Raw genomic sequence first — 27,549 nt, forward strand, 5'->3', positions numbered from 1 at the left:
ATTGGGAGCAAAGTGATTCCCCCAAGGCCAGGCAGGCAGTGCTGGGAAATGACCCAGGTCTGTTGAGAGCTTGATCCTAACCCAGGACTGTTCTGCCTCTGAAGTCAGTCCACACATCACTGCTGATGAACATTAATGATTTTACCCTCCTTTAATTCTTTATTAATAGAGTCTTTCTTAGCTGGTCCATTATTTCACGAGGATCAAGGTCAGGCTGCCATAATTATCCAAGCGCCACATTTATCCTTTTTAAATAGAGACACAACATCAGCTTTCTTTCAGCCCTTTGCTGCTTTGACACACTCTCAGAAGGAGAAGTAATGATCCAGAGAGCAGGAGCCTTCTGGTCACCGGATTAGGGGAGTGGACCAGTGACAAAAATAGTCAATGGTTTTGTCACGACGTCCATCTGCTTGCTGGAAAGAGGCTATTGGGGACATGTGACTAGCCTCAGTCCTGATGCTTCCTGAGCTTGGAAATAATAAATAATATGAATATGTGCATTGAGGAAGGTGGTGTGTGTGCAAGAGACAAGAAAACCATGTATTTACTTGGGCAATCTGCCTTTTGTTAAAGGAAAACCCTGGTTAAGTAAGGGAGTTCTTCCAAACAACTCACACAGGAAAACTGGATCATGCAAAGCAGTGGAAGGCACGGAGCAGAGCACAGGCAGCTCATAAAACAGTAATTAATTCCTTCCCTAATTATGCCTATATATTTCTGCACCCTTCCCAGCCAGCCTTCTGTCCTTCTATAAGGAGTTCTACCAGAAGTTCACAAGAACTTCCGTGCATGTTCCTGCCCACGGCAGAGGGGTTGGAATTGGATGATGTTTAAGGTCCCTTCCAACCCAAATCACTCTGATTCCACGATAATGGCATTGACCTGTCACTCCTCAATGAAGTTCATTATTAACCAGTGCCAAGAAATGGGTTTGGCACACATAAGGGACATTATCCAACTAAGAATTCCTCAGAAGTGGGAGGCATTCCCATGACAACACTCTCCCATGGGGACTTCCGGGGTCTAACAAGGATTGAGCCCAAGCAGTAGCGCTTTCTTCCTAAGAGGACTGAAAGCCAATTTCTCCTCTAAAGCTGTGCATTTTTACAGCCAGTAGGAACCTGAGAACTCCAGACTTTCTGGAACTTTGGGGGCTCCAGTCTTTGGCCCAACGAGGCCCAGAATGGTCAGTGAGTTTGGCAGTGGATGGAGAAGACAGAGGAACAGATGGGCTGGAGGTTGCACAGAGGTCACTTCCTTTAGAAACCAGGACAGAAGCCCAGGGAATCATCACAGCTTGTCTTCCACAATGGGAAGGTCAGGACCATGATATCACAGCTCTTATCATCCTCTCCCTCCCTGAGACCCACGGCAGCATGAGATAACACCCAAGCCAAAGCAAATGGACTTGTGCTCAAAGAGTAGGCAGGGAAGGAGGGCCTGGGCTCCTGGAGGTGCCCCAAGAGAGGCAGGACACACATTCCAGCCTCACCTCTTATCTGCAGCCTCAACATCCTGAGAATGTTTCTCCTTGGCCAGCCCCCAAAGCAGTGAATGCGGCTGATGCTACAATGGAGAAAAGCAAATTCTTCCAAGCCAAGACATCACCATGGACTGTCTGAATGGGGAATTGTCCTTCCTCCCTCAGTCTGCAGGGTGCCACAGGGATCCCAGCAGTCCTGACAGATATCCAGAGAGCCAGAAAACCCTGTAGCCACTTGAGGCATTACAATAGCACTGCACTGAGCTGGGCTTTCAAAACAACATAAGCGCTTCCTGGTGTTTTGTCAAGGATGCTGTGTTGGCAGGGACAGATGAACATTAGCCTGCTGCATTCTGAGATCACTCTGTCCTGTGGGATAGATGATCCTGCATGACAAAGATGAGCAGCCCAACTGTTATGAAAAACAGCAGGGATGCAGTGCTGAGTGTCAGATGTTTCTTGTATCTCTCATTCCAACCCTGAACCGCTCCTCGAAATCACACGAGCAGGTCCTTGATTAGTCACTCACAAGGTGAGGCTGAGCTCTAAGAAAACAAGATGTGCATTAAGGTAGGATGTACTGCTCTCAGAAAAATCCTTTCCATCATTTCTCAGATCCTGTGGTGGTTTGGTTGGACATCTCAACGAGAGGAGAAAGGATGGAGCTGTTGTGCATCAGGGCAGATTTCCTGAAGATTCACCGCCATAATGATGAGAAATAGATTAGATATTAGACAGATGAGATATATATTAAGAAGAAATTATTTTTTCTGTCTGTGGGGAGGCCCTGGCACAGGGTGCCCAGAGCAGCTGTGGCTGCCCCTGGATCCCTGAAAGTGTCCAAGGCAAGGCTGGATGGGGCTTGGAGCAACCTGGGATAGAGGGAGATGTCCCTGCCCATGGCAGGGGGCTGGAACTTGATGATCTTTAAGGTCCTTTCCAACCCAAACCAGTCTATGATTCTAAGAATGAATGCATCTCAAACTCTGCTGAAAGTTACTGCAGAAATGGAACGAGTTACCAGCCTTTTCCCCTGCCAGCTGGATGACTGCAGGGCAGAAAGGCTCAGAGATGGCAAAAGATACCCAAAAATAACAGAAGAAGCCTCTTCACACTTTCCTTCTTCTTCACCTCAGTGCAAGTCATTGTGACTGGCAAACAACAGCAAATTATCTAATTTCTTTGTACGTGTTCAAAGGCTTCTCATGAGCAGCCCCCACTGTGAGATCACAGCTCCAGGAACTAAGGATGGTACAAGCACCCATTAACTGGAAGTGCTTACCCAAATCAGAAGGTGTGAGGGAACCAGGGGCATGGAAAGGTGAACGTGTCCAAGCCAACTCAGAGTCAGAAACACAACTCTCATCTGCTGAAATCAAACCTGTGGCTCTGACACTGGCTGTGAGCAGCATTTTCATGCTCTAACAAGGCTCCCTGAACAAAGGGGAGCTTTTTGCCCAGCCTCCATTTTCTGTGTTTAATTTCCTCTCATCATTATGTGAAGCACCCCCTCTGAAGAGGATGTACCCACTACAGGACACATCTCCTTTTCTGGGAAAGTGCTGTAATGATGGATGGGGGCTGAAATGCCACAGCCTGAAATGCCAAACCACCGGGAGACCCACGGCACAGCTGGATTCAAACCACCAGCTGCAGCCTCCTCCTGGATTACCCCTGCCTTCCCTGGAGATGATGCAGAGCAGACCAAGCTCTATCACACGTGCTTGGAAACCCTTCTAGGAGTGAAACAGATGCTAAACACCAACCCCCTGTGCTGCAGGTGCCACGAAATGTGTGCAGATCCTACCTGCATGGGGTGGCTGCCAGTGCCCCTGATGCCTCAGGTATAAAATAATATACCTGAGGCATATAAAAGGTATAAAAAAAGGCATATTTTATATGCCTTTTATATTATTTTTCATATATTTTTCACATTCTGTGCTGCTTTAGTGTGTGGGTCTGAGCTCCATATTATGGGATGGTGAGCTCTGTGCACAGAGCAGGGAGACAAAACAATTCCTGCTCCAGCTGGGCACCAAGGACAAATGACCCAAATCTCAGCCCAAGAGCACAAACCCCGTGGGCTGGAGAGAGAAAAACAAGCAGGGTGGGACTGCAGGGGCTAAAGCTGGGATGGGAAAATGAACTGCAAGATGCAAATGGAGCAGAACTGATCCCAGGGAGAGACCCCGGGAGCGCTGGTGCATTTTGGGGCCATTTTGGTTCATCTTGGGTGCAGCCCTGGCTGGGCTCTGGTGCTGCCCAAGGTGCATCCATGGAGGAGATCCTTTTCATAAATCCCTGCTTTATTCTGGAACTCTGCCCACCCTCTGTCCTAGCTCAGCCTGCACAAGGCATCACCCCTGCCTTGCCCAGCAAGCTGCCTGCAGTTGCCATAGAAACTCCACCTCACACCCTCCCCTTAATGACAGACAGGTGCCAGGATAAGTGAAGGGATAATTGACAAGCCAGAAAAGGGTTTGGAGCTCTGGGATTGGCCTGGCTGGAGCTGTCACTGCAGCCCCTGAGAAAGGAGAGGTGCATTAATTTGAGCAGGGATGGGTTTTCTCCTCTCCCCGTGCTGAGGCTTCCAGCAGTCGCCTCTCTAGATGGGTTAAGTGAAGCTGGAAAGAGGAGAGGGATGAAAACCGAGCAGTTGCCACAGCAACAGCTGAAGATGCATCACCAGAAGGGTTTTTGATGCAAGAGAGCAAGGACTTGGCCATGCTCCCCCAATGGCCCAGCAGGTCCTCTGTCCCCTCCCCAGTGCAGCCACCCAGTTCACTGGGGTGCATTTTGGGAGCAGGTGGGTGCTATGACTTCCTTCTGCACCTGACAAAGAGGACAGAACAGGACATTTGGAGGGCCTGGAAACACATCTGGGTTTTGGAGACCTTGGGTCAAAGTCCCCTCTGAGTCTGAGACGGAGCAGCAGGATGGGGGAGGCACTGCTGAGTTTATTGCAAAGTCCACAATGAGGAGACATGGACATTAAACAAATAAATTGGGATGGGATGGGACAGGAATGGAATGGAATAGAATAGAATAATTTTCCCTAATAGAGCAGAAAAGAATAAAATATTGTATTTTCAGTTCAAAGGGGCCTACAACCACCATCCTGCCCAACTTCCTGACCACTTCAGAACTAACAAAAATTTAGAGCCTGTTACTAACAACATTATCCAAATGCCTCTTAATTGCCAGTCAGTTCAGGTATCATCACCCTCCACCTGCTTTTTCCCCCCCTTTCTTCCACTCCATTTCCCAACAAACACCTTCCCAAGAAGGACCAGCAGCCAGGCAGAGCCAAATCAGTGCAGTGGTGATGGAGGCCACCAGGACAGCTCTTGGTTTGGCCCAAGGCAGGAGCAAAAGCCATGCTCTGCTCCTCAGCAGCTGCTCTCCAGCACGCAGCTCACAGGGCTCCCCATCACTCCTGACAAATGAATATTTGAAGCAGTTGTTCCTTTTATATGGGCTTTGCTGTCATTAGCACGTACAACTCCACATAAAACACCTCAGTGAGGGATCTTTTCTTCTCTCCCCTTTTTAGGCAGCAGATGAAAATTCTTTTTAATGAAAGGCTTGTTTGGGGGAGAAAGAAAAACACACGCACATGTCAGCTGAGCAGGGAAAGATGAAAACCTCCTTCAAGGTAATTAAATTATTATGTATCTGTTAAACCTGGTGAATAACAGATTTGTTATCTAGGTTTGCTTTTGGCTTGTGCCATTTTTCCCCTTCTTTTTTTCCCTACACAAAGCTAAAATCCTTGCAAGGCCCGGAACAAGATAATGTTCATCTCAGAGAAAAAGGCACAAATAAAAGATTTATTCCTTTATCCCATCAACTCAAGCAGGCTATCCCAGCATCCCTTCCTTGTACAGAAACATTGACATGAAAAAGTCTCCCTGGATCAGAGCAGATCTGAATGGAGACAAGACAGATGATGCAATCAGCATTGGGTAATTGACGTCAGGAGACAGGTGTGGTTTCTACAGCCCCTGGCACACTGGATATCCTCAAATCCATTGGTTTACCCCTCTTGCCTCAGTTTCCCCCCAGTTCTTGTTGACTGTCTTGCCCATTTACAGAAGGAAGTGGCTGAGGTCTCTTGCTTGGGGATTGTGTCAGGTAAGGGTTGATTTCAGAGTGGGAATCTGCAATAGTTTGTGCTCAGACTCTGAGCCTGCACTCTGACTTCAGCTCTGGTCAGCAGCAGATGTCAAAAGCAGAGACAGGATGACAAAGAAAAACCCCAAGAAGTCCCCTCCCACTTATCTCTGAGACTAATTCTCTCTACTTTTGCCATCTGCTCTTTGGGAAAAACAACAACAGCAGCAACAACAATCCACTCCAGTATTAAAATGTCCTTTTTTCCTTCCTGCTTTCCCTTCCTGCCTCAGTAACAATAATATCAGCTCCCCTTTCTAAAGCAAGAAGTCACCCAGTATATTTCAAGTGAGTGGGCCAGGCTTTCAAAACCCTGCTGTAAAGGGAAATTACACGCCAAGGTGAAGTATTTCTTCTACAAATCATCTGGGGACATCATGAACCCTCTGTGATTAAGGTCAGTGCCATAATCATAAATACTCCTGCTTTATGACTAAGCTGGAGCTCTTCACTGGAGCAAACCTGGGCTTTCCCAAAGCTCCCAGAGTGGCTGATCCAGATCTGTTACAGACAGAACTGATTCACCTGACAAGTAAGAAAGTCATATCTCAGAGCTGATGGTGAGGGAACAGACATTTTCTGTCCTTTCTCCATCTCTGGTTGTTTTGCCATTCCCAGCCTGGGGCTGGCTGATCCCAGCTATCCACAAGACAATTCAAAGGCTGCCCTTGGGTGGCAGGTTACAGCATTTTCTGGACAATGTGGGTCACTGCCAAAGCCTTTCTGCTGCCCCTCTGGATCAGTCTCACATCCATCCAGCATCCTGCACCAACCAGCAGCTCATACTACAAGGAAATACAAAAACCCCAAGATCCTCTCAGAGAACATAAATGAGGCCTAGATGAAAGGCTGAGCCCAGAAATTTGTGAGGCATCCTAAGGAAATGATGGAATCAGGAGGACACAAGGGCACAACCTTCTTTTGAGAGCACTCCAGACTGGCCCAGGGCTGAGGGGTGCCAGCCCAAATGAGCCCATTTGCAACCCAGACCATCTGGAGAGTGGGCAGCCTCTTCCCACAGGATAGCAAGATGTTGTACAGGAAAACAGAGGGAGTAAAAAATCACCTGAGGGTGGGCATAGCAAGAGAAGCTGAAGGCCACAGTGATGGGGAGGGAGAAGTCTTGGTGTGCCAGCAGGGATGGCTCCAGAGGGAAGGAGTTTCTGGCATAGGTGCATGTGACAGAGTAACACCAATATTTGTTTTGGGAAGATGCCTGAGGTAATCTGCTCAGCAAACTCATGGAGAGACAGCAGATGGGATGGTACAACCACCCCATGCTTCCCAGTAAGATTTACTTAGCAGGTACTCATGCCTGGGTGGTGGCAAACCCTTCCCTCTCCTCATCCTCCAGGGCTCCAAATGCTGGTAGAGGAAAGGATTGAAAGGAGAATGGATGTGAGAGGCCAGTGAAAATGGAGCCACAATTATAGTGAGGGTGACTTTGAGCTCTGCTGAAGATGGGAACAGACCTGGGTCCTGTCAAACATGTGAGTCATGTTGCTTCACCAGGAACCAGGGGAAGGTCTGGGTGTCACAGACATCTTTTATGAAAAATCCTTTCCTTAGGATTTTTCCTCCTGAGAAGCTGAGAGGCCTCAGGAACAAAATGTAACCAATGGTTATCTGCTGCTGTGGAATGCAGCAGGTGCATCTGGGATTGGGCTCATGGGGTTGTTTCTAATTAATGGCCAATCACAGTCAGCTGGCTCGGACAGAGAGCCAAGACACAAGCCTTTGTTATCATTCTTTCTTTTTCTATTCTTAGCCAGCCTTCTGATGAAATCCTTTCTTCTATTCTTTTAGTATAGTTTAAATATAATATATATCCTAAAATAATAAATCAGCCTTCTGAAACATGGAGTCAGATCCTCATCTCTTCCCTCATCCTCGGACCCCTGCGAACACTGTCACAGTCTGGGCTGGCAATGAGGAGCCAGGCTGGGCTTCTTCAGGGTTCTGAATGGTTTCTGTTGTTCAGAGAACCTACTCAAGTGCACAGGACAGAAAGTGATAGAATTGCAGGTGACAGTGAAAAGTAGGCAGTGGAAGTTTCAGTGAGATCACTGAGGAGAAGCGTGGGAGATAGACATTCCTTCAAAGTGCCATTTGACAAAAAAGAAGAAAAAACAAAAAATCCAACCTTTCTGGCCACAGAGTGATTGCAAATCTGTTTGTCAGAGGGCATTGGTGATGCCATCCTTCCCCAGCCCTTGAGAGCCACAAACACACAGAGGGAATGAGAAGGAGCCTGAAGCTGAAGGGTATTTCTCACACTGCCAGGCACACAGCAAGCTCTGAAAGTTCTGGGAGTTGCCAGGCCTTTATCCTTGCAGATTTTGTCATTCCATTGCTTCCTCTGTGGAGCAGACAGCAAAACCAGCTCCTGAGTTTAGCAGATTATTCCAAATGTTGTATCCCAGGGGAATGAGATCCCATTTGTGCCCAGAGAAGGCAAAAAAATGCTGCAGCTCCCATACACAGTGAAACATCCATGATGCTGTCATTGCCTTGTAGATCAGTTGTGGCTTTCCAAAGTCAGGTCTGTGCCTCTTCCTGCTGCCATGAAAATCTCACTTTTACAAGATCAGAAAGGGAATACACAAAGCTTAGCAGGGAACTCTCTGTTAAAGGGGGAAGAAGAGAGGAAAAGCAAACTCTGCTGACAAAGCCCCCCAGAATGGAGCTGCCTCCTGAAGAGGACATCTTTCAGAAACAGAACTGGAAGAGAGGTGATGAAGCTAAAAACCAGGCAGAGTTTGATGAATTCCTCCCTCTCCCAAGTTCTGCAGAAAAACACCTTGGAGAGGACAAAGCAAAGAACAGTGGCTGTGCCATCCCCTTTCCCTTCCCTAAGAAACTGGGATAACTCTCATGATTTCCTTTCTGGTGGATCAGGAGATCCACTGAGGTTTGTGGGCATCTCACTTTGGGCAGGGGACTGGAGGGGAGGAGAGCTGGGAGGGTGAGTCCTGTGCTTGAAACACAGCAGAGGAGAGCAGGGGTGGTGGTGGTGGCGTTTGTGACATTGCACAGTGGGAAACTGAGACAAAGTGACCCAGAACATTCCACTCAGCCAGAAAATGAGGTTCCCACAGTGCCTGGAGTGGATGGGACAGAAACCTGTGGCCAGCAGGACTGGCCAAAGTGTGACAAGGCTTTGGAATAACCCAAATTTTGGAATAACCCTGGGCTGCCTTTCCTCACCTCTCCACCACCAAGCTCAGGGCATCAAACCCTCCAGCTCCTCAGCACATTTTGCAGTAGTTCTACAGAAAATCCTGAATCCTGCTAGATGGAGAACTCATCAGTATTTATGGCTTTTCCCAGTGCCAGAGCAGGTCAGGACATCTGATGCAGGACATCTCAACCAGCACAAATGTGACAGCTCCACCAGCATTTACAGAAGGGGTGGGAGGGAATGGCAATGTCACAGACACTACATGTGGCACCAGGAAGGAATTAAGTGGCTTCCTATTTGTATTCTCCTTGCTTGCAAGGGCTCCTTGCTTACAACACCAGCCAGGCAGCATTTGCAGCTCTGTGTTAACACCCAAGCTGCAGTTCAGCTCAGTCAGTGGCAATGTGGGGGCAGTTGGATGCCTCTGCCATTAGGCACCAAACCCACAAAGCCCCAGTGGTGTTCCAAACACAGCTGGAATCTACTGACCCCATGGCCAAAGCCCTAAATCCTCCCCAGGTCTCAGCAGCCTCGGGTTGGTCACCTCTTTCTCTCCTGGAGGAGAGGCACAACCAGTGTTTGCCATCCCTCCCAGACCTTTGGTACCAGGAGTTTGTGATGAGTTTCCAAGGTGTCACACACTGTTGGATTTTGCCCTTTTCTGACCCAGATATGGGGCAGCTGAGAGGCATTTTAAAAACTTTTATTCCATTTTCAGTCTCATGTGAAGAGTAAGGCAATACAGATGTTATAATTCACCCCATCACAATCAGAAGCCAACTATTTCTTAGTTACAAGACATTATAAGTGTTTCTTGCCACTTCTACAGCTTTAGCCACACCATGCTGTAAATGCCTCAAAGCCAATCATCTAAAATTACCCCTGGTGGGTCCCACTGCAATGCATCTTTCACAGTTCTATTTCTCCAAAGTTCCACTCTTATTTGTAAGGCCACCCTTTGGAACATTTCCAGTTCCATTTCTCTCTCAGCAATGTCTGTCCCATTCCAGCCTTCTGTCAGGCTTTGAGAATTTTCTACAAATCCATTTCCCACACTACACTGCCTGTGGTGTGCAGGAGAGAGGGATCAGGTCCCTGAGGTCTGGCAGAGCAGAAGGGAGAGGAGATCCCTGCAGAGGGAGAGGGGAGGGAGAGCAGAGGAGGGAAAGGGTGGGACTGGAGGTGGAGAAGGCTTTGTGGACTGACAAGGTCAGCAGGAGCAGGGAGGTCACTGTGCCCTGGTGGCCAAGGAGCCAGTGGCACCTGGCAGTGTCAGGAGTGAGGGGCAGCACAGCAGGGAGGTCACTGTGCCCTGGCAGTGCCAGGAGTGAGGGGCAGCACAGCAGGGAGGTCACTGTGCCCTGGCAGTGTCAGCAGTGAGGGGCAGCACAGCAGGGAGGTCACTGTGCCCTGGCAGTGTCAGGAGTGAGGGGCAGCACAGCAGGGAGGTCACTGTGCCCTGGCAGTGTCAGCAGTGAGGGGCAGCACAGCAGGGAGGTCACTGTGCCCTGGCAGTGCCAGGAGTGAGGGGCAGCACAGCAGGGAGGTCACTGTGCCCTGGCAGTGTCAGCAGTGAGGGGCAGCACAGCAGGGAGGTCACTGTGCCCTGGCAGTGTCAGGAGTGAGGGGCAGCACAGCAGGGAGGTCACTGTGCCCTGGCAGTGCCAGCAGTGAGGGGCAGCACAGCAGGGAGGTCACTGTGCCCTGCCCTGGGCACGGGGAGGGCTCAGCTCCAGGGCTGTGCCCAGCTCTGGCCCCTCAGCCTGGGAAGGGCCTGGGGACACTGAGCGGGGCCAGAGGGGCAGCGAGGCTGGAGAGGGGCTGGGAACACAAACCCTGAGAGGAGCCCCTGAGGGAGCTGGGGGTGCTCAGCCTGCAGAAAAGGAGACTCAGGGCTGCCCCCATCGCTCTCTGCAGCTCCTGAAAGGTGCCTGTGCTCAGCTGCCCTTGGGCTCTTTCTCCAGCAGCACTGACACAACCAGAGCACACAGCCTTGAGCTGTGCCAAAGGAAATTCAGGTTGGAGGGCAGGAAAATATTGTAATTATAGTGCAAGAGCTCTATTGTCTTTACATTGCAAGGGTTCCATATTGCCAGAGCTTTGTACCTCCTTGATGGTTCTTATAGGCAGCTCCTCTAGGCACTGACTCTTCCTCTCCTCACAGCAGCCAACTGACTCCAGCTCCCACCAATCCGCTCTTTTATAACACTGTTCTTATTGGCTACAGGTGTGACCTGTTAACATCAGACCTGCTCCTGATCTTTAGTAATTGGTTCAGCTGCAACTCTTTAGGGGGTAAGAATACATTCTATACCACCTTCATTTACCCATACTGTATCCCCCTACAGGAAAAAGCTTTTCCAGCAAGGGAGATAAAGTTCTGGAATGGCTGCCCGGGGAGGTGGTGCAGTCCCCAGCCCTGGGTGTGTTTGACAGCCTGGATGTGGCACTGGGTGCCAGGGGCTGGGCTGGACTCCATGGCCTTGATGGTCTCTCCCAAACCCAGGGATTCTGTGCAGGTGACACCAGCCCTGAGCATCCCAGATGTGTGGCACGTTCCCTGTGCCTACCTCGGGCATCTTGACTCGTCCCTCCTGGAAGGAGCAGGAGCTGGGGTCGTGGGTGCACACGTGCCGGTACTTGCACCAGTGGCAGCGGTAGGGGCTCTCCACACACGACAGGCACCTGCAACAGACACAGAGAGCAATCACTCGGCCAGCTGGGTCCTTACGGTGCCTTAAATTTTAGATTTTACATTTTCCAGCTCCTGTTCTGCATTTGTCTGTAGCTCTGAACTCCATGCAGTGTTTGTGAGCTCTCTTCACAGTTTGGGCACACAGAACAATCCCTCTGCCCTGCCTGAGAACCAAGGACACCTCACAGCCTCAGGCCCAAAAAGTACAAACAAAAGTGAACTGGGAGGGGCAAACTGGGGGAATGTGACTTCATCACCTGAAGCTGTAATTGATCAATTAACCCCTGATATGCAAATGGACCAAACCTATATCTGCCCAAAAAACTCGTGACTGCTGTGAATCTTGGGTCCATCTTGGGTCCATCTTTGGTGTAGCCTCTGCCAGGCTCTTGCACTGCCCAGGGTGTATCTGTTGAAGGCCTTTAATAAATCCCCACTTCATTCTCTAGCTCTGTCCAGCCTCTGTTCTAGGTAGTCCAAGGCATCACTGACAGCCTTTCCCAGAGGAAAATGGGAAATGTTCTCCACAGCCTGGAGAACATTGCTTTTGCAGGAGGACACAGGCTTTGCACTGATCCAAAGAGCTGGATTTACTCTGGCCTGAGCTAGTTGTCACTGGCATCTCAAATGCCTGATAGGATTAAATAATTTAGATTGCATTCATATCATTGCAACTAGAGGAATAATAAATATTTATTGTATTTTGACTGCCCTGGGCACCAGCACAGCAATTCAGTCTGGTTAATTTTCCCACACATGACACAGAGGCCAGAGACAACCTGGGATGTACCAAAGCCAGAAAACCAAAGATGAAGCAGGGAATTTTCTCCCCCTGGGTCCCACAGGTTTATTGGTGTGAGTTCTGCTCAGGGTGATGAGGTCCCTGCCAATATATTAACTCATATTTTTCATCTCAGAGGAGAAGTAAAGACTACTGGAGCAGGTAGCTGAGAAGCAGAGGGCATATTTAGGGCATCACCTCCTCTGGGTGCAGGAAAGATCCATTCCCTTCATCTTACAAGGTTTTGCTCTCCTGTCCCCAGGGGCTGTGCAGAGTCAGAGCTGCAGACACCTCCCCTGGCTGTGTTACAGCACTGACTGGACCTACATCACACTTCCCTTTAAATTTAATGTGATGTCTGCTCAGCAGCAACCAAACCCAGCTCTCTGCACAGTCCTGGTCGTTCACACTCTGGAGACCTTCATGACAAACACCTGGAGGGGCTGGAGAGTGTCCAGGGAAGGAAATGGAGCTGGGGAAGGGTCTGGGGCAGCTGAGGGAGCTGGGAAAGGGGCTCAGCCTGGAGAAAAGGAGGCTCAGGGGGGACCTTGTGGCTCTACACAAGTCCCTGACAGGAGGGGACAGCCAGGCTCTTGTCTCAGGTGACCAGTGCCAAAATGAGAGGAAACTGCCTCAGGCTGTGCCAGGGGAGGTTTAGATGGGATAGTAGGAATTTTTTTTCTTGGAAAGGGTTGTAAAGCACTGGCTGCCCAGGGCAGTGGGGGAGTCGCCATCCCTGGAAGTGTTAAAAAGCACTTGGGGACAAGGTTAAATGGTGACCATGGTGGTGGTGCTGGTTGACTTGGGCTTGGTGATCTTAGAGGCCTTTTCCAACTATAACAATTTTCTGATTCTATGAGGGCTTTTCCAACCTTAACAATTTAGGGGTCTTAGAGGGCTTTTCCAACCTAAACAAATTTAGGCTGGGCTTTTAGAGGGCTCAACCTTAGAGGGCTTTTCCAACCTTAACAATGTTATGATTCTATGAGGGCTTTTCCAGCCTTAACACTTTTAGGATGGGCTTTTAGAGGGCTCAACCTTAGAGGGCTTTTCCAACCTTAACAATTTAATGATTCTATGAGGGCTTTTCCAAGCTTAACTATTTTAGGTCGGGCTTTTAGAGGGCCCAGCTTTAGAGGGCTTTTCCAGCCTTAACAATTTTAGGTTGGGCTTTTAGAGGGCCCAATCTTAGAGGGCTCTTCCAACTTTAACAATTTTAGGTTGGGCTTTTAGAGGGCCCAACTTCAGAGGGCTTTTCCAACCTTAACAATGTTATGATTCTATGAGGGCTTTTCCAGCCTCAACACTTTTAGGTTGGGCTTTTAGAGGGCTCAACCTTAGAGGGCTTTTCCAGCCTTAACAATGTTATGATTCTATGAGGGCTTTTCCAGCCTCAGCAATTTTAGGTTGGGCTTTTAGAGGGCCCAGCTTTAGAGGGCTTTTCCAGCCTTAACAATGTTATGATTCTATTCAGCTGCAGTGCCTGGAGTGTACCTTGAGGAGACTTCAGGGAAGTGAATTTTCCTGGTCCTTCTATGCCACTGGGTTTTTAATGGGCAGGAGAGAAAAACTCCAGAGCTCCTGTGTGTGAGCTCAACAGGCAGACACACCCCCTCTCTCCTGTCTCTGTGAAATCTTTCTCAACCCCAATCCACTCTCAGCTCTGGTACAGCAACTTATTCTTCAAATTGGTAACAAGTGCTTGCTCTGATACATCGAATTAAAAATGGATAGCGTATTATAGTTTGTCAAGTAAGAAACCAAAACACGCCATAAATATTTAACAGCACCATCTCTGCTGCTCTCCCCCCCCCCTTCCCCAACACTTGCTTTCTGACACTGTTTGTCAAAGCAGCAGGAACATGGAAATAAGATTTGCCTTTCCTTGCGAATTGCTGAGCCACAGTAATTATCTGCTTTTGGCACTTTGTGACGGCTCAGTGGTGGGGACAGAGCCACTCAGCCTTGCTCAGGGCTGGAGCAGCCTGCTGCAAGGACATCTTCTGCAGGCATTTGTGGGTCTGCTCCACTGGGGCAGCTCCTGAGCAGCCCTGGGTGGCAGCAAAATCTGAGAAAAACAGGATGTGAGGAAGGAAAGGTGCTCACATCATGGGTAACGTGGTCTTGAGGGAATCAGATGGGTTCAGTGCATATCCTGCAGGAACCATAAGCTTTATTTTTCCAGATGGGAGGGTTTAAGTCTATGTCAACCATCTGGGGTGGGCTACTGGTGGGACTGGCAGCATGGATGAGGGTTGGAGGTGCATATGAGGAGCCGAAAATCCACAAAGAAATGAGCAATAGGAAGATTAGGGGGCCACGTGCTGAGGGCACAATTCAGTTTTGACTCAATTCTGTAGCAAATTGTTCCTAACTCGATGCTCTGCCCGCAGGAAAAGTGGTTCCCATGCTCTGAGTCATCTCAGGAGGGACCCACCATTGTGGGCACCACACAAGTGACCCCAGCCCCTGGTCACCTCCACACTTGAACATCCTCCCGAGGGACACGTGCCCATGAGAAAATGCTGCCAAAGGAACTGAACATACGAGTTGTGGACGCTGCAGTTGTAGAAGACAAAGCTGGTGCTGGCAAAGGTCATCCCCGTTTCCTTGGACTTGAGCTGCAGCTGGACAATGTGATGGTCACCTGGAGGGAAAAATAGGCACATCAGGGTGTGACTGCTCTGTTAGCCCTGGTGGCCAGACCACCAGCCTGAGCCTGGAGCTGCCCCACAGCACTTTGTCTGGGCTGTCCTCAGTAGGTGTAAAAAATGTTATAAAAACCTTCTAGAGCTATCCCACAGCACCTTGGCTGGGCTGTCCTCAGTACAGATGTAAAACAGATGTAAAAAGTGTTATAAAATCCTTCTAGAGCCCAGTTCTCCCACAGGTACAGTGTGTCCTTGCCACTGGAAATTATTGTGCCTGGTAGCAGGGTCTGGACTGGAGAGTGATAGCTTGGAAAACCAAGCTCAAAGAATGAGTGCAGATGTCTGGAATCTGGAGGCCATTAAAATATAATTTTGTCCTTAAAGTTGGTCCATACTGCTGGTTCACTCAACATTCCCAGAGAAAAAGGGCATGTGGACATTCCTTCCATGTTCACTCACCCCAGGCTCCATTCCCCTCTGCCTGTGGCTGCAAAGAACCCATCTCAGTGTGAGAGATGTGAAATCCATTGCACTTATAGGGGGATCCACCCATTTCTGCAGCTTTCCCTTTTCACCTCAGCTCCTCCACACCATTTCCCCATCCCTTTTCCCACTGCTCCAAGCTGGGCAGTCAGCTGGGAAGTGATCCAGGTTTAATTCAAGATTTACCTGTGTGGCCCTTTCCCTGCTATTTGTAAAAGGGCACAGAGTGATAGGACAAGGGGGAATGGCCTTAAACTGAAAGAGGGCAAATTTAGATGAGATATTACAAAAGAAATCCTTCCCTGTGAGGGTGGGGAGGCCCTGGCACAGGGTGCCCAGAGAAGCTGGGGCTGTCCCTGGATCCCTGGCAGTGTTTAAGGCCAGGCTGGACAGGGCTTGGAGCACCCTGGGACAGTGGGAGGTGTCCCTGCCCATGGCTGGGGGTTGGAATGAGATGATCTTTCAGGCCCTTCCAACCCAAACCAGTCTATAATTGCATAATTTTCCTCCTCACCTGAGAGATTCATTAATCAGTGAGGCCAGAGCAAACTTGACAAGGGGTCACAACGAGCACCTGGTGCTCACTCACCCACCTTGGGGCACACACACCCCACACACTCCACTGGACACATCTTCCTTGGCCCTGCTGCACGTCTACTCTGCCATATTTAACAACTTTGCCAGCATCTTGCAGGTATTTTAAACCAGGATATGAGGATTGGATGGCCCCAGGTGTGATAGTCACACGTCCTTTGGTTCAAATCCAGACTCTGGCACTGCGGGGAGAACTTGGTTTTTGCAGAGGTGCAGAGCAGCAGCTCTGAAGCTGAGACAAGCTGCAGGTGCCCTGAAAGCAGCTAAATCTCTCCCTCTTGTCCTGTCTCCACCTTTCACTGCTGTTTTTGTTTGCTGGTTGATGATAGCCTGGCCTGGGACAGATGTCCATAGCAAGGAAAGAATTTCTGGTGCCTGTCTTGGTAAGCAAACATGACTGATAACTCAGTGGGACTTGAGAGTGGTGACAACCTCCTGGGAGCTTGTTTTGGGGCTGCAGCAGAGAGCACAGCAGCTGTGTGCAGCTCAGGGAGAGCACAGGTGACAGTGACAGTTCATGTCACCTCATTTTCTGCGGTCTGAGGAGCTCCAGAGGCAAATTTTACAGCAAATTTTACAGCAAAAATTTCACAGGAAGCCAAGGACAAAAATTGGCAGCATCCTCTCAGTGTCTCATGGGGGTGATAGCAGGGTCAAGGTTTTTGTAATAAGTCCCTGTAAAGAGCCACAGGAATTCTTGAAATTACCCAGAAAGTTTGTTAGAAAAGGGAAAGGGAAAAGTGCAGGAAGTTGTGGATAGGGGAAGCACCCTTGGAGACAAAGCATTTTTCTGTGCTGGACCACTGTGGGAGAAGGAGCCAGAAGCAAACCTGGAACAGCTGAAGGCAGTAAAGGCCAGGAATGGAGACAGAGAGCTGAGCACACAGACTTAAATCTGGGAGGAGCAGGGTGAAATTACAGGCAGGATTGTCCAGCTCTGCAGGAATTTCTGTCTGTTACACGGGGTGGGATGCATTGAGAGCCTGTACCCCTGGTGTGTAACTACAGCCTGGCCAGAAGGAGAGGGAATAGCTCACATCCATGTCGTGTCTTTGCTGGATTCGTGCAACTGCCACTCGGTGGCAGCCTGCAAACACCTCGTGTCACACAGAGGAGCACCTCAAGGCAGCTGCTGGGGCTGCAGCTCAAGGCTGGCACTTCTGAAACACTTTGCCATGATGTACAGCTCCAGAGTCCCTCCTGCTCCCAGGGCTTTCCTTGCCCTCTCCTCAGGCTCTCATGAGCCAAGTCCTCCTTTGATGATGATGCCTCAGGGTTTAGCTTTTCTATTTTTCACATTCTGTACTACTGTAGCGTGTGAGTCTGAGCTTCATATTAGTGAGGTCTCCTCACAGCAGGGAGACAAAACAATTCCTGCTCCAGCTGGGCACCAAGGACAAATGACCCAAATCTCAGGCCAAGAGCACAAACCCGTGGGCTGGAGAGAGAAAAACAAGCAGGGTGGGACTGCAGGGGCTAAAGCTGGAATGGGACAATGAACTGCAAGATGCAAATGGAGCAGAACTGATCCCAGGGAGAGACCCCGGGAGCGCTGGTGCATTTTGGGGCCGTTTTGGTTCATCTTGGGTTCATTTTGGGACCATTTTGGTTCATCTTGGGTGCAGCCCTGGCTGGGTTCTTGTGCTGCCCAAGGTGCATCCATGGAGGAGATCCTTGGAATGAATCCCTGCTTTATTCTGTGACTCTGCCCAGCCTCTGTTCTAGGTCAGATTCACAGGGTATCAAGGACCAACACAGGGTGTGGGGTGAGGATGGGAGGGAGAGGCGCAGGTGGAGGAGCTGTGGGGTACTCACCATTCTCTGTGATGATCTGGGGCACCTCCTTGGCAGCTGGAGAGATGCACTGGATCTGGCTGCCCACCACCAGCCCATCCATCTCTGAGAGGTCCTCAAAGGTGCAGTTGACTCCTGCAGACAGCTCGGGGACGTTGTAGGTCTCCAAGACCAGCTGCAGGCAAAGACGGAGGGAAAGAAGGAGAAGCAGAAAAAGAGAGAAGAGAGAACACTGAGCCAAACAACAGAGCTGGACCAGCAGGAGAGAATTACACTGGAGAGGTCGGACAAAGAGCCTCTTGCTAGAGAGAGAGCATCCTCCTTCAGCAGAAAGCAGCGACTGGGGAGAGGGACCAGTGAGGAGGGGAGGGCACGAGATGCTGGTGCTGGCACAGGTGGCAGGTGGCTGTGCAGGGACAGCTGCACAGTGTCCCAGTGCTGGCTGGGAGGTGCAGGGGAGGGAGTGCTCGCTGTCTGTCATGCAGGTGTCAGGTTAGGCAGGGAGTCTTTGGAGCCAGCCGTGGCCCCCAGGGTTTCTGAGGAAGGTGACTGCTACTCACAAGAGGCACTCTGCAGACTCCAGAGAAACTGGAGCGCTCCAGTCTAACTCTCTACGGGCTGCTCTGCCAGCACCAGCAGGGGGGAGCACTCTGTCCCCAAGTTTCCTGTGTGAGGAGAGTCTAGTTACAGCCTGTCGCAGACATCTTTTCTGAAAAATCCTTTCTTTAGGATTTTTCCTCCTGAGAAGCTGAGAGGCCTCGGGAACAAAATGTAAACAATGGTTATCTGCTGCTGTGGAATGCAACAGATGCATCTGTGATTGGTCTCATGGGGTTGTTTCTAATTAATGGCCAATCACAGCCCAGCTGGCTCGGACAGAGGTCTGAGACGAAGCCTTCATTATCATTCTTTCCTTTTCTATTCTTAGCCAGCCTTCTGATGAAATCCTTTCTTCTATTCTTTTAGTATAGTTTTAATATAATAGATATCATAAATTAATAAATCAAACCTTCTGAAACATGGAGTCAGATCCTCGTCTCTTCCCTCATCCTAAGACCCCTGTGAACACAGTCACGACAGCCTTCAGTCCACCACAAAAACATCCCCTGTCTCTACAGGCACAGAAACCTCTCCTGCCCATCCCACCAAAGAACCAGGTGGCTCTTTGTGCTATCCTGGGGTTCCATATGGGAAAAAAGCCATGAAGGAGGATTTGCCCATGTTTTTGGAGTTCACAACATCCTCTGGCATTGCTCATGGTTATGGGAAAATGAATCTTGGGGCTGGTTTGCACCATGTCCATGCTTTGGAAGAGCACAGTCATGCTGTCAGCTTCCCAAACAAAGGTCCTGTCCCACAGCTCTCCATCACTGAGGGTCCTGCTCAACTCACCAGGTCATGCCTGAACACAGAGGAGCACCCCAGGGACCCCTAGCACCTGGGAATTGGTGTAAGTGTAGTGTTTTTGTGACCAAACACTGGCTCCAACCACTCATCACAGGCTCAAATGCAGATGTTCTCCACACTTGCCTCCTCCCTGAGCTGGCTGAGGTCCCTCTGAGGTGACAGGCACTGAAAGGAGACACAGGTGCATGCTGAGGTGTTGTTTGTACCAGCACAAAGAGCAGGGGTCAGTTCAGGTGACAAAGCAGGACGGATGAGAAGGTGACATAGCACTCAGTGCTCCCACACAGTGTGTTTCCCTCTCTTAGGGAAAGGCTGGAGCTGTTTCTCCACACTGAGGACCATCAGGGAGGAAGGCTGAGCAAACAGGCCTTAGCCCTGGATGCCATAGGATCATTCTGGGGCCATGGGAATGGCAGTGGGAAAGGTAATTTTTTTTTCTTTTTGTTTTTTTTTTACTTTTTGTTTTGGATGGGGAACAGGAAAAAGGTTTGGTTGTTTGGATGAGTTTAGCACTGAGGCTGAATTCATTCTCCCTGCTAGCAGTGGAGAAGTGGAATCTGGAATCTGTTTTCCTTAACAAATCTCCCTCTGGGCATGGATGATGCAGGAGGAAGCTGTGCCATGCAGAAGATGACACTGGTGGGCAGACCAGCGCTTGGCCACAAGCTCCATGAGCCAGTGCACACCCCAAGCAGACAAGAAGTCCTACATCCCACACTCCTGGGACAGCAGGGAAAGCATGGAGCCTTCCCTCAGCAAGCAGCTCTTCTCAGAGAGCCCAGAGCAGTGAAACAGACTCAGGTAAGGTTTTCCAAGGCCCTGTCAGTGCCCAAAATTCAAAAGCGTGACTGACCACACAAACGCCTGCTCTGCCTCCATGGGCAAGAACTCACTGTCACTGACATTTTGCTAGAATTCAAGATCCTAGCATTCTAGATTTGAGATCTGCCCAGGACATCATCAACCCTCTGTTTGTTCCCCTCCTGGTTTGCCTCTGCTGATGGGATGAGCTGGGTCACCAGTTTAGCTGGAACTGGGCTGAGACTTCCATCAAAAGGCCCATGCAGATTGTTGGGTAACAGATGATGGCAACTTCTGATCCCAGCAGCTCTGGGCTGACTCACCCCGGGAGTAACCCAGAGGAAAAGGTCTCTTATTCTGTTATCATTTTCAGTCTCCCCGAGCCAGCCAGTCCCCCAGGATTTATTCCAACATGAAAGAATTCAACAGCTACTGAGAGAACATGGAAAGGAAACCTTGAACTCCCAGAAGAACAAAGAACCTAAGATGTCTCAGATCAGTTTTGTTTGAAGCCTGGGGAAAGTAAAGTCACAGCAAAGTTAAGAGGCTGAAACAAAGCAGCAATGATTGGACATGCAGGCTTTGAAAGGCTGATTTCATTATCCCTGGAGAAATCCAAAAGTGTCACCTGGAAGGGGTCTGGCAGCTGCCTAAATTCCATTTAGGCCTTTCAGGGTGTGGGGCTAATGACCAGCTTGCCTAGAGATAGAGCTTTTAGGGCCTGGGTTATTAACTTAATTGCAGCCCAAATTAGCATGGTCAAAAAGACAGAGCACTGGTAGCCTGAGAGAAATGGGTTCTTGTCTCCTTCTTGGGGCATGTTGGGATCTCACCACACCTGGTGCTGCTGCCATGAGTCAGGAGGGAAACCACAAACTGGTCAGATCCTCAGCAGAGATTTCCTGCCTCAAGCCCAGGAATGATCAGGATCATGTGCTGCTCTGCCAGCATTCACTGTGTGGTTTCCTTGGCTGCTGACTGAGTAGCTCGAGGCCAGAAAGGTTAAACCTTGTGCTGTGGAAGGTCACAGGAGACAGCAGGAGCCCTGGAAACCTCGGGTTCCTCTGCACAGCATCCTGCCTCTCTGATCTGCATGCCTAGTGCTGCAGCAGGATGGACTTCCTGGGGGGTTAGAAGGAGACATTTCCATCCAAAATGACAGGAACTTGGAGCTCACTGAAATAATTCATATCATCCTTCACTTGGCTTTCTTCTAGAATGCAATTTCTAACCACAAAAATGTCCCTTGCCTAGAGCTATTCATTAACTCCTCTCCCAGGGCACCACACAGCACTTGCAGGAACAGAGTCCCTTCAGACCTGCCCTCACAGACAACAAGGAAGACTCTCCATAGTCCACTTCAAGACTTTTAAACAAATAACCAATGCCAAAATGTCAGAGAATAACCAATGCCAAAACGTCCTCCTGTGGTGAATCTTTCCCTGCACCAGCAGAGACGCTATGGAAGTTAACAGAGTCTGGAGAACCTCTTGCTGCTGAATCCCTGGATCTGCCACGCTGCACGGGCAGGTGAAACCCGAGGAGAGGGGGCAGGGGGTTGTCATTGCTCACCAGAACGTTGTACTGGGACACGGAGATGTTGTTGGGGTGCACGGTGAGGCGGACGCACTGCTTCATCTCCGAGGCGAATCTGCGCGGCTCGCTGGAGCGCTCGCACCGCTCCTTCCTCGTGCAGCTGGGGAAACAGGAACACACAGGGACAGGGTGAGCACACGGCCAGGCTGGCAGCGTGGGGACAGCTCTGAGAGGTGGGAGCAGCAGTTAGTGTGGATAGAAAGTCAGCTCTGTGCTCTTTGGGAGGGCACAAGTGGAAAACCATGCTTGCGCCCTGGCGCGCTCCGGCTCACGGGATGGTGGGGAATATCCTGAGCTGCAGGGTGTTATGAGTAGAAAAAGCTGCCAATTTTTTTTAAAAGGTTGCAGAGTTCACAGGTTGGGCCAGTTGCTGCCAGGGTGGAGTTCTAACTGTTTGTTGTTGTAATCACCTGTTGTTTTCATTAACTACCTGTCATTGATGGTTAAGAACTCCCCCTTTTGCCAGTGACACCCTGCTGCTTCCTGGAGGATGGCACCCAGACAGTGAAGGGGAAGGGACATAGAGTCAACATGCAAATGACATTGGATCCAGCATGCAATGGGAGAGACCCCTCACCAAACCTAGCCAAAAACCCCTAAAAACAATGAGCTTACATGAAATGGATGAATCAAAGTGATGTATAGACATGAGGAACAGAATCTAGTATCCGCTAAGATGCTTTTTACCCCTCACCCTAACCTAAAGATATCAGCTAGACAGAGAACCTCAAATATTAAACTGGAAAACACAGGAATCTCTTGATGCTCTTGTGAGGACAGAGCCCCCAGCTCTGCCCACAGACCAGTAGACAAAGCTGAACTTTTCTTCTTCTGAGTCACTCTGTCGGTTCTCCCCACCCGAGCTGATCACTTTTAATAAAGGCATTAAAAAGGAGAAAGGTCTCCTGCCTGTGGCCAGAAAGTCGGCTCTGTGCTCTTTGGGACGGCACAAGTGGAAAACCACACTCCTGCCCTGGCGCGCTCATGGGATCGTGGAGAATATCCTGAGCTGCAAGGGACACACAAGGATCATCATCACACAAGGACAGTCCTGGCCCTGCACAGGACTGTCACAGACATCTTTTCTGAAAAATCCTTTCCTCAGGATTTTTCCTCCTGAGAAGCTGAGAGGCCTTAGGAACAAAATGTAAACAATGGTTATCTGCTGCTGTGGAATGCAACAGGTGCATCTGGGATTGGTCTGATGTGGTTGTTTCTAATTAATGGCCAATCACAGTCAGCTGGCTCAGACTTTCTGTCCGAGACACAAGCCTTTGTTATCATTCTTTCTTTTTCTATTCTTAGCCAGCCTTCTGATGAAATCCTTTCTTCTATTCTTTTAGTATAGTTTTAATATAATATATATCATAAAATAATAAATCAGCCTTCTGAAACATGGAGTCAGATCCTCGTCTCTTCCCTCATCCTGGGACCCCTGTGAACATGGTCACACAGGACACTCCCAAGAGCCCCACCACGTGCCTGAGAGCATTAACTCTGCTGCTGGCAGCTGTGGGGTTGCTCAAGCAGGCTGGGGAGTCACAAGGAACCTGTAAGAGGAGGGAGGGTGATGGGTGAAAGCTCCATCCCAGCTGCAGGAATTCTCTGTCTCTCCACCCACCAGCACAACCTTCCCTAGGCCAAACCCCCAGCCTTTCAAACTCTGCTGTCCAAGGGCTGTGGGACACCTCAGACAGGGCTGTCCTTGTAGAGAGGCCATGCACAGCCCATGTTGTTTTTTGTCCCTCCTGAGAATGCTGCACACTTGTGTGGTGCCTCTGGGCTGCTGGTACCTCACCTCTGGGATGGAGCCACCCTCCCAGGCAACTGTCCCTGCAGATTAAGGTGCTTTTTGCAACTGCCTTTTTGGGATAGGTCAAGAAATACTTAAAATGTATTGTAATTCAGAAGTAGTTAGCTTCGGATTGTGATGGGGTGAATTATAACATGTGTGTTGTCTCACCTTTCTCATAAGACTAAAAATAGAATAAAAGTTTTTAAAACACCTCTCAGTTGCCCCATCTCTAGGTCAGAAAAGAGTATAATTCTACATGTCTTGAAAATGGCTGACTAGAAGTGCTGAGAGTTGAATCTTAAAAATTCAGGTGTTTCCAACAAGTGACAGCCCAGTGAAATCTGTGTGTGCACACACCCAGGCTGCACAAATGCCTGAAGTTCACACCACCCACTAACTGTTGATGTTTTCAGTGCTGTCACTACCCCTCATCTCACCTGTGTGGTGCAAACACAACCCAGAAAAGTGGATTGGTGGCTGTTTGCCCTGCTTCCACCCAGGTTTGCTCTCGTTTAACATAAACCACATCTGTATTTCACTCCACACCCGCTGCCAAGGCCATTGCTCCAAGGAAGGTGTCTGCCTGGAAATCCTCAGGGTTAATCCAAAAGGACAGCTCCAGCTGCATGCCAATTACCTCCTGCCATTAAGTTAATGTTATGGACTTGCACAGGGTGTCTTCAATGGATTTTGTTATTAGCAGTGCTATTACCCCCCATTAAAAGCAGCTATAAAGACTTAAGTGCGGATGTTAAATTATTCACCCGCTCCCAGACTTTAGAGTCTCACTTGTGTGAGAGCCTGGGGGCTGCTGGAGCTCCAAGATCACCCCTCAGCATCCCTACTCCTTGGAGCAGAGACTGCATCCTTGTGCACGGGGATTTGCAGATGAGGATCCATGGAAACACATGCCACAAATCTCTATATGTGGTTAATCCAAATGTTACAAACCTTGGGGCTGGCTAAAACTTCAGGGCTTGGCTTCTCTCTAAGGAATGACTAGATGAAGTGAACACCCCAACTCCAAACTCCAATTTCTCTATCTTTCTGGCAAAGTTTTGTATTTCCAGAGGAAGAACCCATAAAGGGATATTTAGGCCATTCTCAGCACACTTTGCAGGTTTGAGGGAGCAAAAGGAGCACTGCAGCTCCTGCTCTCTCCTCCCCAGGAACCCTCATCCCATTAAATCTCCTCTGGCACTGCCACATGCTGGATCAGGAATTTTAAACGGGCACTCTCCAGAGGCTTGGACCAATAGCCCATTAAATACCCCCAAAACTCTAACTCCCCCATGGTGGCATGAAAGCCAAGAGGCAAAATGCTGACCTGAGATTTTTCCAAGCACTTCCATAAAACAAACAGCCACAGCAATCCCATTAAAGCTCCACAGGGTGTGGGAGCTCCTCTCCTGGGAATAGCTTGGAAGGGAAGCCTTTTTGGGCTCAGAATCGAAACACAAGTGCTCAAATTCTTCAAGATGTTCTGTTATCTCCCATTTATTTCCTTCAGTTGCAGCACAACAGAAACATCTGGATTTTCTAAAATTAAACAGCCTCAGTTCAAATCTATGGATATGGATTAAGCATCCAGGAATGTGGTTTGTATTCCCAATCCCACCACTAAGCAGGAATATAATAATCCACATTTTACCTTGCTGTTTACAGGTCATACACATTTAAAAAATGAAACTTTTCAGACCAAACTCTTGCTGCATATTAGACTGATGTGCCTTGCAGCCTTGATGTCTGCCATAGGGTGAAAATAACGTCATCCAAAGCATGAATTTATGAAAAACCAAACCAAACTAAGCCTGGGTTTAACATAATGTTAAGGCTGCTGTGTCAGGGTCTCAGGAATTAGGGACTGCCAGACTGAAAGCAGCTTCTGTACTTCCAAATCTGCTGCCTGCACTCACACACTGCAAGCCAGATTTTAATTACAGGATCACAGGTTATTATTCCTTTTTTCCACGGTGACCTCAATTCTGCCACTTCCTAACTTTTGACTTTCACTGTCTGACTTTTTGAATGCAGTTCCTCAGTTGGAAAAGCTCTAAATACCTGTGCCTGGTGCTGGAGTCTGGTGGTGAGGGAGTTCTGCTGCGCTGGGCTCTGGGTCAGGGTTCAGGCTCTGGGGTCAACACCCCAGGTGAGTGACCACAGCTGCCTCAGGAATCAAATCTGAGGGGATGGAGCCACCTGCCAGTGGCTTTGGCAGGTTTGTGCATGCAGAAAGGGGTGATGAGGGCTCCTTGTTGGAACCCAGGACATTCCTCTGGCTGCCCTGGAGGACTCAAAACCCTGGCAGGGGGCTCAGAGACCCTGGCACGGAGTCACAAACACCTGTGCCTTTGATTTTAGCCCATGGAAACAATTACCAACTTTGTGTGAAGATGTACAAGCCACAAGAGTTTGAATAGAATGTTAGTGAATTTGTCACAGGGTGAAAATGTAGAATTTTGGGTTTTTAGAATGGGGGTTCAGAAGCCAAGATGGAGGTATTTGGACATGCCTTGTCCTTCTTCTTCTTATCCTCCATCTTCTGGGTGATGGTGACACTTCTGGATTGGTTTAGAGTAGAGACAGACTGTCTAACATGGGTGATAGGTATTGGGAAATTGTTGTAAATAAGGTAATTTTAATATAAAAAGCTAACACCACCCCAAGGTGGTCAGTGTGCCTCAACCTGACCTGCCGGACAGACCTCAGCAGGTCAGAGAAAGAATGTGATAGATAAGAGCAAATAAACAACCTTGAAAACCAGAACAGAAGAATCCTGACTCCTTCAGCTGCCAGGCTGGGAGAAGAGACTCTGACACATCTCGGGGTCCTCCTGACCACCGAGACTCCAAGAGCTCCTCTTCAGATCATTTTGTCCATCTGAAGGATGGACAAATTTCCTCCATCTCCTCTACCATGACCACCTCACCTCTCCTAAGCTGGAGCACCCTGTGGGTTCACACATCACCCAAGGTGTCTGCCCAGCACCTGCAGCTGAGGTTCTCCACGTGTTGGGGTCTCCTGTGATGGATTACACTGAAGGAAGGGAGATTTAGGTTGGATATTATGAAAAAATTGTTTGCTCAGAGGGTGGTGAGGCCCTGGCACAGGTTGCTCAGAAAAGCTGTGGCTGCCCTTGTGTCCCTGGAAGTGTCCAAGGTTGCACGAGGCTTAGAGCAGCCTGGGATAGTCCCTGCCCATGGCAGGGGGTGGAACTGGATGATCTTTAATGTCCCTTCCACCCCAAATCCTTCTGTGATCCTTCAATTCAGGTGAGTAGAAAAAGATACCTGACACAAAGAAACCTTCTCCCTCCAGCCTTCCTCTGCGCCACCAAAAATGTTCTGTCCTCTCCAAAGAGAGGAAAAAACAGCAGAGAAAGTTGTTCCAACATGTGCAGAGAAGTCTTTCCCTCCAGCACCAGCCTCAGATCCCTGGGTGGTGAGGCTGAGATGCAGGAACAAAAGTGACAAAGGATCTGGTCACAGAAGGATCTGCCCAGAGGGGACGTGGCAGCCCCAGAAGTTCAGCAAACTGTAAATAAAGGCAGATGGACTTTTAATAAATAAGTATTTCCAGGCCCTGCCTATGAAAGTGGTCACCTGGAAGGCAGCTGGGCTGAGGGAGGGATGATGAAATATCCCAAGCTCAACTCATCATTTCTGCTGTCCCTGGTGACAATCACTGTCTGCCCTGGGAGCTCCTGTGACTCTCACCTGGTGTGTTTATTATTGTTTATACAGAAAAAAAACCCCTTTTTACTGCCAAATAAAATACCTGTAGCCCCAACATTCCAAGGGTGCCCATACACCAAAATCCCTTTCCACTGCCACATTCCCTAATTCCCTGCTATAACTGGGGGATGTGTAGCTCCCACCCAGTGGCACCACACTCCAGGCTCCTAAAAGAGCATTTCCCACCCCTGAGCTTGTTTTGGTTGTGATGCAGACACCACACACCTCGGGGTGCCTCACCAGCAGCTGCTCTTTCCTCATCAGCTGTGTCCTCAACAATTCCAAGTGTCCTGCTTGGTCCAAAACCATCAGCACAAACACTGAGGAGCTGCTCCTACCACTGAGCCATGAGAAATGTGATTTCCTCCTCAGCTCCCA

At 49.3% G+C, this 27,549-nt stretch overlaps 1 protein-coding gene across 1 annotated transcript in view; it reads right to left on the reverse strand.

Annotated features, from left to right (window-relative positions):
* The window catches only part of PLXNA4 (plexin A4), a 508,367-nt gene that overhangs the window by 105,761 nt on the left and 375,057 nt on the right, over positions 1-27,549 (reverse strand). The window contains exons 6-9 of the mRNA XM_066551057.1: positions 21,619-21,742; positions 17,860-18,013; positions 14,864-14,963; positions 11,411-11,525 (exon numbers count right to left, since the gene is read on the reverse strand). Coding sequence (XP_066407154.1) covers positions 11,411-11,525; positions 14,864-14,963; positions 17,860-18,013; positions 21,619-21,742 — 493 coding nt within the window. The remainder of the gene's footprint in view (positions 1-11,410; positions 11,526-14,863; positions 14,964-17,859; positions 18,014-21,618; positions 21,743-27,549) is intronic.

The sequence above is a fragment of the Molothrus aeneus genome, chromosome 5 (genome assembly GCF_037042795.1).
Source record: "Molothrus aeneus isolate 106 chromosome 5, BPBGC_Maene_1.0, whole genome shotgun sequence".
Classification (NCBI taxonomy): domain Eukaryota; kingdom Metazoa; phylum Chordata; class Aves; order Passeriformes; family Icteridae; genus Molothrus; species Molothrus aeneus.